Raw genomic sequence first — 14,246 nt, forward strand, 5'->3', positions numbered from 1 at the left:
CGGCATCAAACTGTTTTGATTCGTGATACCGGCCATTTGGCCAGGCAACATAGCCACATAGGTATATTTTTCATTTTCAAAAATAATGATACATTCCAGCTAGCCAAATTGATCGTTAACAAAAGTGTATATTATAAAAACTCCTCGTAATAATACTACTACTTACTTGCTTTTGTTGACATAGAAATAGTCTCCAATGCATAAGCCTCATCATGAGATTTATAAAAATTACTAAAAATATAGACATATGAAAGTGTTTTTCATGAAAAATCTATTGATGTCATTAGACATATTAAATTCTAATGTTTTTAGTCTTCTAATGATTTAAGAGATGCGCATTTTAGGAGTCCATCTGTTGTACAACAGAGGTGAAGTGATTAGCAATTAATAATTGATCGACTTTAATTTTCCATCATCAAAAAGTTGTATTGTATAATTATGTGCGTCAATATATGCAGCGCCACTGGAGTACAAGTGTTCAAGTAGAACTTGGATCAGCTCCATCTATCAATGCCACAGGAGTGTTCTTGTAATTTGTTAGGTAATTCATCATTTATTTGAACGCAAATCGAGCGAGACATCATAACAACCAGTCCATTTTCATTGTTAGGTAATAATAACAGCCAGAAACTAGTGGAATTTGAGAATTAATTTGCTGACCTGACAACTTCTCCCTCGAACGATCGACGTTGTGCAAGTCGATCATTTGCACTGACAGCTTTGCAGGCAACACTGAACCTTTCAAACCGAAGAGCAGAGCTAGCGAACACTTCAGAGAACTTTCAGCATCACGATCCAATTAATTAATTCCCAATCTACTCAATCAACGGCCTAAGTACAGTTATACCGTTATCGTATTGCTACTTGCAGTACTATCATTAACGAATTATGCCTTAGATTTCTGCTGTGCTGTACCCATCACCATCAGCTAGGCGAAAATAGCCATACATATTTGATTAATTAGTTGGTTCTGCATTGGCTGATGACTAAATCTGCGACGAAATCTGTCGACTTCGTAAACATATCCAACTGATGCTGTTTCAGAGCCTGTCAGTGGCTACTGAACTCCTGTGAGATTCGCCACAATTGTTGTCGTCAACGTCGAGGAAGTCGCTAGCTCGACATGCAGGCACATATAGTCGGTTTGCAATCAATTAACGATTTGAACACTTGCATTATGTGCTGGCTACAGTATCATTTGGTGATTTAGGAGTTGAAACCGTACAATACAAGCATATCGATTTATGCATGTATTCTGCCCTTATCTGTGTAAGCTTTTGAAATTGAACCAATTGGTAGCATGCATTTCGTGGGTGGCAACTACCTGCTCAACTGATCGTCGTCGAATCGACTAAGTAATATGCTTCATATAGTATTATGCGACAATGTTATGTAAGCAGAGTGTGTTTAATACTCGATCCCTACATTTAGCGTGAGAAATTAAGTGTTGCGCGTGGATTATTTGACACTGTACATTGTTGAATATTTTAATTTCTGTATTATGTTTTCATGCAAATTGTGGAAAAACATGCAGTGCACTCTACCGTAGCACTAACTTGGTCGTCAGAAACGATCAAACGACGAAGAGAAACTGTGGGTTGTTTCCATGGATCATGATCGACCGGAAGCATCATTCAGACTGAGGATCACTGAACATGTCAATGTCAAGGAAAAGATCAAGTTCGTTGGAATGTACATGTCAAACAATATGTTTGAACAGTTGTCAAGATAATTCGCAGGATACTAAACATAGTCAAGTCAGAATGGAACTAATCAACTTCTTCCATAATGTACTACACGTCCGTACATTATTGTTTCCTTCACCAACTACTGGTTGATCGATACACTTGTGTAAACAATTTCGATCAGACGATGAAACATCTACCAACTGCAACTACAAGCACACACACACTTGGTCGATCTCTTAACCTACTCTGCTAATGGTGTCTAGCTTGTAGCTTATATAAAGCCCGGCTCTTTCACAGCATTTCATCGCAATCTCGATATCTAGCTAGCTAGCTAAAAGATCAAACTTGACCAAAAGAAGCAATAAATAGATTGATCGAAGTGAGCTAGTCATAATTAGCATGATGGCGCCTTCGCGTCCCATGGCGGCTGTCCTGCTTGTTGTGTTCATGGCGTTGCAGGGAACGGCGAGCGCGTACAACAATGGCAGCGACGACGGCGTGACGATGCACATGTTCGAGGAGTGGATGGCCAGGTTCGGCAAGGCGTACACGTGCCACGGCGAGAAGGAGCACCGCTTCGCCGTCTTCCGCGACAACGTCCACTTCATCCGGAGCTACAAGCCGCAGGCGAGCTACGACACCGCCGTCCGCATCAACCAGTTCGCCGACCTCACCAACGAGGAGTTCGTGGCCGGCTACACCGGCGCCAAGCCGCCGCACCCCAAGGAGGCGCCCCGCCCCGTGGACCCCATCTGGACGCCCTGCTGCATCGACTGGAGGTTCAAGGGCGCCGTCACCGGCGTCAAGGACCAGGGCGCCTGCGGTAAGTAGAAGCTAGCTCGCCGGCGGCGAACGAAGGTATACGTCCGCCGTCGCTGACGTTGGTTGCATTATTCCATTGCAGGGTCCTGCTGGGCATTCGCGGCGGTGGCGGCGATCGAGGGGCTGACGAAGATCAGGACGGGGCAGCTGACGCCGCTGTCGGAGCAGGAGCTGGTGGACTGCGACGGCAACAGCAACGGGTGCGGCGGCGGGCACACGGACCGCGCCTTCGACTTCGTCGTCGCCAAGGGCGGCATCACGGCGGAGAGCGAGTACCGGTACGAGGGGTTCCGGGGCAAGTGCCGCGTGGACGACATGCTGTTCAACCACGCGGCGCGCATCGGCGGGCACCGCGCCGTGCCGCCCAACGACGAGCGGCAGCTGATGACGGCCGTGGCGAGGCAGCCCGTGACGGCGTACATCGACGCGAGCGGGCCGGCGTTCCAGTTCTACGGCTCCGGCGTGTTCCCGGGCCCGTGCGGGTGCGGCGCCGGCGGGGCGCCCAAGCCCAACCACGCCGTGACGCTGGTAGGCTACTGCCAGGACGGCGCGACGGGGAAGAAGTACTGGGTGGCCAAGAACTCGTGGGGCAAGACCTGGGGCCAGCAGGGCTACATCCTCCTCGAGAAGGACGTCGCGTCGCCGCACGGCACCTGCGGCCTCGCCGTCTCCCCCTTCTACCCCACCGTCTAGCTAGCTAGCTAACTAGCTAGCCGGCCGACCAGGCCACCTCCATTGCCGCCCTCCGTCGTCTTCGTCTTCGTCGTCCTCTTCTTCCTCTTCCTCTGATTCGAGTTAATTCCGTCACGTGTGGAATAATTAAGGAACAATAATGTTTGAGAGATATATAAATTATTGAAATGAATGAATAAGTTTTTGTTGTTTGCTGTCGACAGAATATTACTCACATCATGGATATTTATACCACTAATTTCGCTCTCTTTGACCATGTACGGAACGCCATCCGTAATAGTCTTTCCCTTCCACCCATCTTCCATATTCCTCTATCTATCTTAATATAGCCCAAAAAGTATGCTTCATTTGTTCGCTCTGGGGCTAGAAATTACTACGTTAATCGGAGAAAAATAAAAAAATAAATAACTGTTCGATTGTGATAAATCTATATCGATGCTTGTGATTTAATAAGCTGAAAAAACCGCAGATACATCTCATGCGCCGATTATATAGGAGATATTAACTAACTTAGCTCTAACTAACTCCTCGATTAGCTCTAACTAGTAATTGTGCACGTGCAAAGCACGTTTTGATCCATATAAATTAAAACGAAGCACAAAAGTATGTTCATCTTTTTTAAGCTGCATAGTGAAATACCATCTTTGTCAAAATATCATCGTTAGAATTTCTGAAAGTACACATAACCCACCATAAATGACCAAATGATATCTATTAACAGATATGTGAGTTTCATATTTATTAATTCCATTTGAAGTAATTTATGGCACCACCGTAATGAGTTTTCAAAACAAGCAACTACAACGAGCTTTCAAAACATGCAATTCCGTCAATTAATTTATTATAATTTGTCATGATTAAGAAAACTTACTTATCTAAACATTTACATCAAGATAGCAAATAGAAGTGTTGAAAAGCAAATCAGCTCATGCATATACCAGTATAACTACAATTAAAAAACACTATGATTAGCCAGGATGATCGAGTGGATACAAAATCGCAGGCATCTGCAAAAATGCTTCAAACAGTAATGACCAAGTGACAATCTCCAACTTAATCAAAGAGTAACTGTATATGCTCAATTGATACGGTCTCTAACCGAAGTATGTCAAACACAACATTGTATTTGCATCTGTGCAGAAATAAAAGAAGGGGGGGGGGGGTCAACAGATCTATCAGAGTAACTGTTACAATTTGCCATCAAGTCAAGATTACATGATTTTCATCGTAAAATTTACTGCTTACATGATAATCCTTTTTACGCCTAAGAATAAAACCATGCAATCATTTGCTGCATTTAAAATTTATATCTACTAAAAGTTAGAGGTTGCACTATCAATTAAATAGCACATAGAACCTTCTTTCTAGCTGAATTAATTTTGATATACCGGAATACGACTAAAAATAGGAGAAAAGAGTTCAAACTAAGTACACTTTCACATGTCATCTAGGATGTTCAAGTCCATATGATAAGCATAAAAATATGTAAACCATTTCCTCTAAATAAATGATGGCAGCTTCATGATGGTTTTTAAGTCATATGTAATGTATCTCAATTATATAGTTAAACCTAAAAAAAGCTTGTAGTTACTGGAAGCGAAAAAAACCATGAAGGCAGTGATATATAATACTTTTAAGACTACCAGTGTAATTGTAGCCAGCCTGCCAAGGTGTTTTTCAGGTACCATCTTTTGCTTAAGCAACAACATACAATCAACTATGGGAGAAAGAGCGGTCAATACTCACGTGCGGGGTTTCCTCAAGCAGCTGGTGCACCAAACAGGGCTCAAGAGACCAAGCCATACTGTCACATAGGGTTTCGAGAGATCAATAATAGGGACAACAACATATGAAAAATTAGCTTAATAAAACACTGATCATAATTTGTGTATCTTTAGGCATAAAGTAGTGGCAGCTTGGTATCGAAGCACCATTCACATTTGCCGCTAACATGCAGCCTTTGATGATGTTAAAAGGAGTTTCTTCTTGTTGATAGTGTGGATGGAGGTAATATAAAACATTCAATGCACAGGTCCATCAAAAACCACCGTTAACTTTAAAAAATTTCTAATTGTCAACAATATCAATTCTATATGGATGTACACTATAATGCTCTTTAATAATTTGACCACATCAACACCATTACTGTTGCTTGAACTTAATTGTACGAACAGCCACCATTTGGCTGCTCTAGTTTGAAGGTATTCCGTGTTTAAGCAAAATAATCGAGGAACCTAACGACCGAGCCATCAATGGGACAGAACTCTACTGATAGAAATGTAGACATTCAGGAAAGAAATGGTGATCACACTTTTGAAAGAGTACCAACCATGGTTAGTACAATTGATAGTAAATAGAAATCGATACTAATTGGTGAAGCAAACTAATTTAATGAGGAATTATCTTGGTAAAGTTAGAAGAAAGATGATGACTCCATTGTCAAGCAGCACTAACGTAAGACGTTCTCAACACGACAAAATGTTACTGCTCTTAGGTAGTAAAGTTCTAACTAAACAACAAAAAAACAGCTAATATAATCGCTTTAAAAAAGTAGCTACTTGCACACAACATGTCACATGTTCCTCCCAAAGACAAGTCAGATGCTAAGGGCTAAAAAGACCAATCAACACCCGTCTGTAGGACAGAGAACAGATAAATCCTCTCACAATCCAAAGTAAAGCCCAAGGTGGAATTAAAATAGTTAATTTACTAAAAAAAACTAATTACCTCACAAAGTAAAAGAAAATTTATGAAATATGCAACGATATCCGGAGCTTTTCCTCAGTTTTTTTCTCCTAGACAAAGTACCTATAAATTATAAGTGAACACTATCAGTTGAAACACAAAAGCATGATAGAAGATTTTTAGTGCAGCAAGTAATTTGTCAGACTTATCTTACCCAATGACTCAATTTCAGTATATCTTGCAGTAGTTCAATTCCATTTTTTCCATCAACTTGTTCACTGCAACAAACATAGCAAAACATAAACTTGTCAATTGAATGATCAAAATTTCACCATGAACATGTAATGGAGTTAGTTACAAACCAATTAGTTGCTCCTCTTGGGAGCATTGTATCAAACACATCATATGATGGGTTCAAAACTCCCCACTTCAACTACACATCTAGGAGAAAATCACATATCCTCAAGCTCCAGCACTCACATCTATCTACATTTAGTGATCCTACAGCATCAACAGATACAATGTACTCTGCACTCCCAATTTCAACCAAAAAAAGGAAAGCACAAAAATTCCCCATCTACATCAACAAAAATCGGATACCTTATCAAGCCAAAAAAACCAACTGGAGATGCAATCCAAAGAAAAAAATCTGAGGTAAAAGAGGAAAATGAGCAAAGCACATTTGCCATTCATTGGCAGTCTTAAAGAGGACAACCTGTAGAGAGGTGGCCTGAAGTTGCTCCTCACGACAGCGATGCCTAGGAGGAGTGTTGGTGGAAGGCAGGCGCAACAACAGAAGACTAAACAATTGCAAAAGCTTGAAAAGGATGTTCACGGTGGCTTGGAACAGCAGGTGATGATGGTGGTGGTCATGCCCTGGAGCAGGGGAGGGAGACTATTGCGGCGACGCCTTTGATCCGAGCGGGGGCGGCGGGCAGCGACGAGCGTTGGCGTGGGCGTGGGCGTGGCTGGCAGCGTCCGGCAACGACGGTTGAGGTTGGGGCGCCGAAGGTGGGCGTCGGAGTGGTGAAACTCCATCGAGCAAAGGTTCCTGTTTAAATACGTTGTCAACAAGAGCCGTGACTCTATAACTTTCATAAAATGAAAACCAAAGAGTCAAGGACATACATCAGGATGAAAAGCAGCTGCAATTCCCGCAACATGGGTAGCATGAGGAGAACAACCAGTTACTATACTAACAAGGTTTCCATCATCGTAAATGTTCGCTACAAAAGAGCAGGCATCTAATTTGCTAAAAAATCCCAAACTTCCACTCAAGTCTGCAGATAATTTTAAACAAAACAGAACATAGAAAATGGAAGATGTTTAGTTTGTATAACTAATATGGATGCATTGAATGATATAAGTTATCGGAACAACATATTGTATTGTAAATATAACTGAAATAGGTAATACAATTTTTACATAGTAAAGTATACGTATTTGATCATGGTCTTCTAGGTCTCTAGTTCTACATGCTATGCATGTAGTTTCATAAGTCCAAATCGGGCGTTAGGTCCAGACACAAGAAAGGACACATAGTAACAGTGTTATAAATCATTCAAAAACCAAGTCAGTGCACTGTTGATTAAGGGCTTAAGAGAATTAGAACTTTCATCTCAGAACAGTAAGTATCCATGTTCCTATAGCACACACACAAGTAGATAACCAACAAATAATACACCTGGGATAAGAAATGGGCGATGAACCATGAGTCTGCATGCATACAATTATTGGTTCTGATTTACAATCTTAATAAGAAAACAGCAAATCAATCATACCTGTAGTTTGTCAATGGAACAAAATCTGCAAGTTTTCCACAATTTTGGTTGCTCTCAAGGCCCTGGGTATCAACAACAACCCTCCAGACATCACCATCGTGCCATGCAACAACATCAATTACTGCCCCCCTGTCATCGTAACCCTACAGAAACAAATGTAAGACAGACGGTAGCGAAAGTTGGCTGAAACTTCATGGACTGTAGACAACAACTTTCACTCGGATTCCTTCATATAACAAATCGATCCAAAGATTTCAAGTAACAAAGAACACAAAATTAGTTTCTTTCACAGCTCAATATATGTAAAAAGAGACAGAAGGAAGGTAAAATGAATTAACAAAAAGAATAGGCTCAAGTAAGACTTCTTGAATCCAAAGTTCAACTCACAGAATCCTTCTTGAATCCGAAGTTCAACTCACAGAATCATGCAAGTATACTGTGTGCATTGCAAGAACTCAGACACAATAAACGTTCTTGTGTATTGAAAGATTTTAGAGTTATTTTCTGTAGAAAATTATATATATAGCTAGTCAGTATATCAATATGCAAATGGATTACTCCAACCTCGCCGCCGCCGCCGTTCTAGTAATCTGGCTATTATGGCGCTGCCGAACTACGCCGTTGAACTGGCTGGACACAAGGAATGAAAGAAATAGCTCTCTGAAACAACAGATGGAGGAGGAGGAAGAGATCTCGTCGTCCCACTTACATGAAGAGGGAGGCGACCGAGCCCAGTCCGGTGGCGCCTAGGAGCACGCACGGCACAAGAAGCGGTCGAACGCAGACGCTCCCGTCCCGACGGCCAGGAGCGGTACAGATCTGGAGGCGAGCAATTTTGTTGGGAGGAGGAGGACGGCGAGGCGACGACGGCAGCGATGATGGCGAGGCCGATGGCAAGGTGATGGCACGGCGAGGCCGACAACGAGGGGATGGCGCGGCCGGCGGCGGCGGGGGTGATGGCGAGGCGACGGCGGGGCTGAGCGTCTTGAGCGCCGGGCGCGACGGCCTGAGCGGGAGGGGGCGGCCTGCGCCGGAAGGGGGCGGCGTCCTTGTCTTGCCGGGAGGAGGCGGCGACCTGCGTCAGGCGGCGATGGCGCTGGGCGGGTTTGTTTCGCGACAACGTCGGCACAGCGTAATTAGCGGGTGTGTCATGTGGATAGGATTGCAAGAGAGGGATGTTTCAAAATATTCTAAGCCATCGTAAATGGCCATTTAACGATGGAAAATGAATCTAGTAAAAATCTGTGTACATTTGGTAGTGTGACTATAAAAAAATTCTAACTCCCTTTTTTATATTAGTATAGATTAACGCATACACGTAAGTAAATAAATAATAGAAGCAATGTAAATCCAATCAATTGGCTCAGAGCACGTGAAGTTAGTTAGATACCGGATGCTTTTATCTGTTTTTCAAGTCAGAGTTAGATACCGGATGGGAAAAAATATATCGGATCCGATTAATATCTGTTTACAGCTATATCATATAGATTTGGACTTTGACACAGTACTACTACAAACGAATCATAGTCTGATCTGATTACTATATGCTTGCTATTGGAAGAAGTAAAAAAACAACAATATAAAATAACAGTCTTGATTCCTTTTTTCCCTCATCAACTCTCATTATGCATAAACCAGATCATCAAATCTTCACGGCGTAAAGCAGGTTCGGCTATTGCGCCAAGCAGCCAAACACTTTGATCACCAGGTCATTAAATCTTCACGGCGTAAAGCAGGTTTTGCTATTGCGCCAAGAAGCCAAACATTTTGATCGTAGCAGCCAAGCTACAGGTGATTATCTAAGCTTTCTTCCGGTCGAAGGACACCTGGTATGTTTGTCTATGTCTCTCAGTTATGTTCCTATTTACATATTGATTAAAAATTCATTAGCAATATAATAATCATGATTATCTTTTTTATTAGATTAAAGGCAAAATAGTTATCCCATACACGAAGTTAAGTGAGCTAACAACTAGGGGACGGAGGGGTTTTTTGATCAGGCAGCAAGGACCTTCTTCCAGGGGTTGGGTTGCCATGAGTAGGTGTGCACCAGAATCCTTCTTAGGCTGGCAGTAAGCAGAGATGAACTAGGGTGACATGATGCAGATTGGAGGAGAAGGTAATATGATTGATGGCTCTGCTTGGAGAAGGCTAAGTGTGTGCTGAATTGATGTTTGCCTCATGGCCGGCTGATTGGAGAAGGCTAGAGAATAGGAGTAACATCTGTTGCTATTGGGTTTGCTGGAATTGCATTTTTGGTGGAGTAGCGGCAATCTATTGCGGGAAACAGGCTCAAGGTTTTGTCATCCTGTGGTAGAAGAGAGTACTGCAAGGCTCTCGCTGACATTCTGACAAAAACTCGTGTGGTTAAGTTGTAGCAAGGGAAGGTGAGCTCATCCAGATCGTCTATTTGTCGAACAAAAATCCAGAAGTGTATAGCAAGGGAAGGTGAGCTGCATAGTGAATTTAAAGGCCCCTTGCTCAAAGATCACCGTTGCATGTGGAGTGCGTACTGGGAAGGCTGGTAGAGAAAGCTTGGGCAGCAAAGAGATGAGTGCTAGCACATCATGAAGCTTTGGGTTGTTATTTCGAGATAAGTCTTTTTCTGCTCTTAGTGCCATGAACCCAAAAGTTCCTAGGTTTCTTGTGATAGTTCTAGAAGAGGAACATAGAGCATTGGAAGAAAATGGGTTGCTTCCTTGGTCGGTTGGTGTTGGTGATATGTTGTTGGTATGGTGCTGTGTAAGTGCATGGGATCGATGTGCATGGCTCCGGGGTGGTGGCCTATGTGGAGACAATGAGGGGGGAGCATCTGTGTTGTCCCAAACCTCATTGATGAAGATGTCAGCGAAAACGCTTGTTTCATCAGCTTTGTGGAAGGCAAGGTGGTGTGGAATGTGTTCTACAGCTTCTACTTTGATTAGAGCAAAAAAGGCCGCAAACTCATGGCTATATAAGCAAGCATGATCTATATTGACTAGATTTGCGAAGCCTGAGATGCAGGAGGCAACACCATACCTGTGCCAGAAATCCAGCGGGAATTTTTCTAAGGTGATGCAGACTATGTGGCGATAAGAGAAAGTGAAAGCATTCTCCCCTCTGTTGTGGGGGAAAATCGATACCTCTCTTCCATTTTCCTGGAGTGGGCTGAGCCGGAAAGCCCTCTCTTGGTCCGCTTGCCACAGGAAAACCACAAAGGTGTGGCCAATTCCTCCTGCTGTGAAACGGATTGCTGGACCTCCTAGGTGGCGGTGAAGCACTCTCTCGATCCCCGTGCGTGACAACAACAGAAAATGCCTGATGGTATAAAAGAATCGGACGCAGATCAATCTAAGTATATAATTCATTTGTTTTATTTAAAATGTGATACACATATAGCTGGTAAGGATAAAATATCCCTTCGTATTTGTATGGATTCCGGAATTGATTACAATAGAAGAGCCCACTGTCAATTTTTTGACAAGACTTTCTGATAATTCATCTTATTAGGAAAAAAGACTATACAGTATCATTTACTTTTGTTGTGATTTCTTTTATTATTAAAATTGCATTCAACCATGATTTTAGTGTGCACATACACTATATGTTTTAATAGAATAAATGGTCAAACGTTATAGCTTCAATAATGACTCATATATTTTAGAAAAATGAAGTGAGTATAGTAAAAGTAAATTAAACATCTAAGGTCACGTTTGCATGGGAAGGAGGGTTAGTTATCCGGCAGAAAACGTACTAATCTATTAGTATATAATTAATTAATTATTAACTATAAAAAATAAAATAGATTAATATAATTTTTTAAAATAATTTTTCCTATAGAAATTTTTTATAAAAAATACACCATTTATCCATTTGGGAAGCGTGCGCGTAAAAAACGAGAGAATCTGGGTTAGAAAGAGGAGATCCAAATGCGGCCTAAGTCGGCTAAAGTTGCATGTCCTTTCGGTTATTTGTAGTTATCTATAGCAATGGACCGATTTAACATTAGGGCGGAGACTTAACCCTACAGTAATTTGTTTTGCCATATATATAGGAAGAGGGGCTGAAGATTTGTCAAGAGGTTGAAGAAGATAATTTTTAGTTTCCACTATTTATTTTTCACCACTGTTCCAAAAATGATTTTTCAGAAAACTAGACATGGAAGTTACATACGGGTGAATTGTTGGGTGCTAAAAATTTTGATCTAAGGTACTATTAGATTATGTGTCACCTATAAAAATAATTTTTATAGGCAACCCATAAGGAGGTCCTCTGCAAAAATTATTAACTTTTGCAAGCCAACCTCTACCTTAGGGGCCAAGGCATAAAGTGGCATATCTTACACTTGTAAAGAATACATAAGATGGACGGCCATACCTCCATCCACCTTTCATCCTCTCTCACATCTCCACGCACTCTCTCTCTCTCTGACGGCGGTGAATAGTGCCGCTCAATGGCTCGGTGACCCTAGGTAAAGATTCGTTGGGATGACAATGGTAGTGCGGGGATCCGGTAGAAACGGTGACGATAGTAGCGATGACAAATGGCACGCGGTAGCTTTTGACCCATGGAGGCCGATGAAGACCCCGAAGAGGCCGGGATCTAGTGGAAGTGGCGATGACAACGATGAGCGTAGGGTCCCGCGGAGGCGGTAACGACAACCAGCAAAGGTGATGACAAAGATGATGTCGGTGAGCCACGCGGCGGGGTCCAGTGGAGGAGGTGGTGACAATAGCGACTGGATGCAAAGTGGCGACCACAGGGAGGCTGGATCTGACAGAGGTGGTGAAGACATTGATGTCATCAATGGTTGAAGCTGGAATAGGGGATTAGGCAATTGTTGTTTTTTGAATTTTTGTCACGCAAAATTATTATCACATGGAGTGCTCCTCATCTAACGTGATTTTGTGATTTTTTGCAGGTGGTGAGGTATGCCGCCTACAAAGATGTGTTTTTGCAGATGACTACCCAACCGCCTGCAAAAACCCTCCATCTTCAAAGACGATTTATTGCATTCAGCTCTTGCTCTCGCCAATAAAAATATGTTTTGACCCTACTTAAACAACTGTTTCCGGAGCATTACACTATCCGTGCATGCAGCCCAATCAATGTGGGAAGGGTCTTAAAAAATCAATATGTCAATATCCTGATCAAAACAAGTACTATCCACATTAAAATATAAAAAATATTGGTAATGTAAATAAATAGCTAAATTTATTATTTTTTTGGACGTTGATAGTATTAAACAGTGCGCTAGCCCAGTTTCTGTTCGTAGGGTCAAAATCATGCAAAAAAATGTTGATTATACCATCGATTTCCTAGTTAAGTGCAATAGTTCTAGGTCATAATATTATTTTTTGGATGATGCGGTGGATCAAGGACAGTTGTTTATAGGGATAGGTTAAATATTAAATATTATAAAATTAATAAATAGCTTGAAAGAATCTACACAATACCGATGAAAAATGTTACATGTAAATCATATGAAAACATAATAAAAATAATTGGATAGTAATCTACTCTTTCATATTATTAACTATATATTTGAAGAACTTTAATGGGGCCTTGTGCAAACGGTATTTAGGAATTTGACAAATACTGTAGAAGATAGCCAAATCTTCTCCTGTTTAATTTTCTCCAAGCTTTTGCTCCTCAACCTATTTTTTTTTACGTCTACTTATACTAATTTGAGAAAATTTAAATCTTCAACCTTAAATCTTAAAAGTTAAGTTGACTTTGAAGTTTTTTTTTCAAAGTCTATCTTCAGTGTTGACTAGATTGCCAACGTATATAAAATTTTTATTCATATAAATTATTTTTATTTAAAAATATAACATTTGATTTTTTTTTATAAAAACACAAACAATCGCATCTCCGTACACGAGTCATGCATCGTCGTGCAACCTTGCGTGTGGGTGGAAGCGTGGGTGGTAACGAGCTAATTAATTAATTAATTATTAATCAAGATTTCTTTAGGCCGTGCTCAACACGATTCGGAGAAAATTATACGGGTGAAATAAACCCATGTCTGGAGATCGAGAGAGGATAATTAAACAGATAACAATCGTACGTCTACCACGTCTGACGTGGACCACCAATGATTGCAGCTGCCGAAGTCTGATACTGATTTTTGGTGAGAACGTTACGTAAGGGGTCTCTGCCTATCCATGATGGCCGCAACTGAAACTTTTATTTTCTATAATACTCAAAAGAAAAAAATAACTTTGTTAAGGAAAATGTTGTTTTTTAATATTAAATATTTTTTATGTAAACAAATTATTTCTTTTTTTAAACCATCCTTTAAATCAATGTTTCTAAATTTATAAAAAAAATTAAAATTAAAAATTCTTTTTTGCAAAAAATTAAGAAAAAAGTTGGTATTTTGTAATGTTAAAGTAACATTCTGTAATAAAAAAATGTGAACAATCTTTGAAATTGAAAAAAAGGCTATACTAAATTGCTCTTACTAAACTCTTACTTAATACTGGTGTGCGGGTACATCAAGATTTCTGTAACGTTTATATAATTAAATCAAACGGTTAAGATAATTGTTAATAAGAGTCTATGAACAAAATCTCTCAATAAAAAAAACCCAGGT

General features: G+C 41.0%; 1 protein-coding gene across 1 annotated transcript; it reads left to right on the forward strand.

Moving 5' to 3' along the window:
- Positions 1-2,087: 2,087 nt before the first annotated feature.
- LOC121053288 (ervatamin-B-like) lies at positions 2,088-3,342 on the forward strand. Its single transcript, XM_040520022.1, has 2 exons — positions 2,088-2,511; positions 2,593-3,342. The coding sequence occupies exons 1-2, from the start codon at positions 2,088-2,090 to the stop codon at positions 3,201-3,203; spliced, it is 1,035 nt and encodes a 344-aa protein (XP_040375956.1). The 3' UTR covers positions 3,204-3,342.
- Positions 3,343-14,246: the final 10,904 nt, after the last annotated feature.

Source organism: Oryza brachyantha, chromosome 1 (genome assembly GCF_000231095.2).
Source record: "Oryza brachyantha chromosome 1, ObraRS2, whole genome shotgun sequence".
NCBI lineage: Eukaryota > Viridiplantae > Streptophyta > Magnoliopsida > Poales > Poaceae > Oryza > Oryza brachyantha.

Excerpts from the sequence above, each read along its gene's own strand:
- LOC121053288 (XM_040520022.1), top strand. The coding sequence starts at position 2,088 with ATGATGGCGCCTTCGCGTCCCATGGCGGCTGTCCTGCTTGTTGTGTTC. Across the intron at positions 2,512-2,592 it reads CAAGGACCAGGGCGCCTGCG|GGTCCTGCTGGGCATTCGCG; the intron begins GTAAGTAGAAGC and ends ATTCCATTGCAG.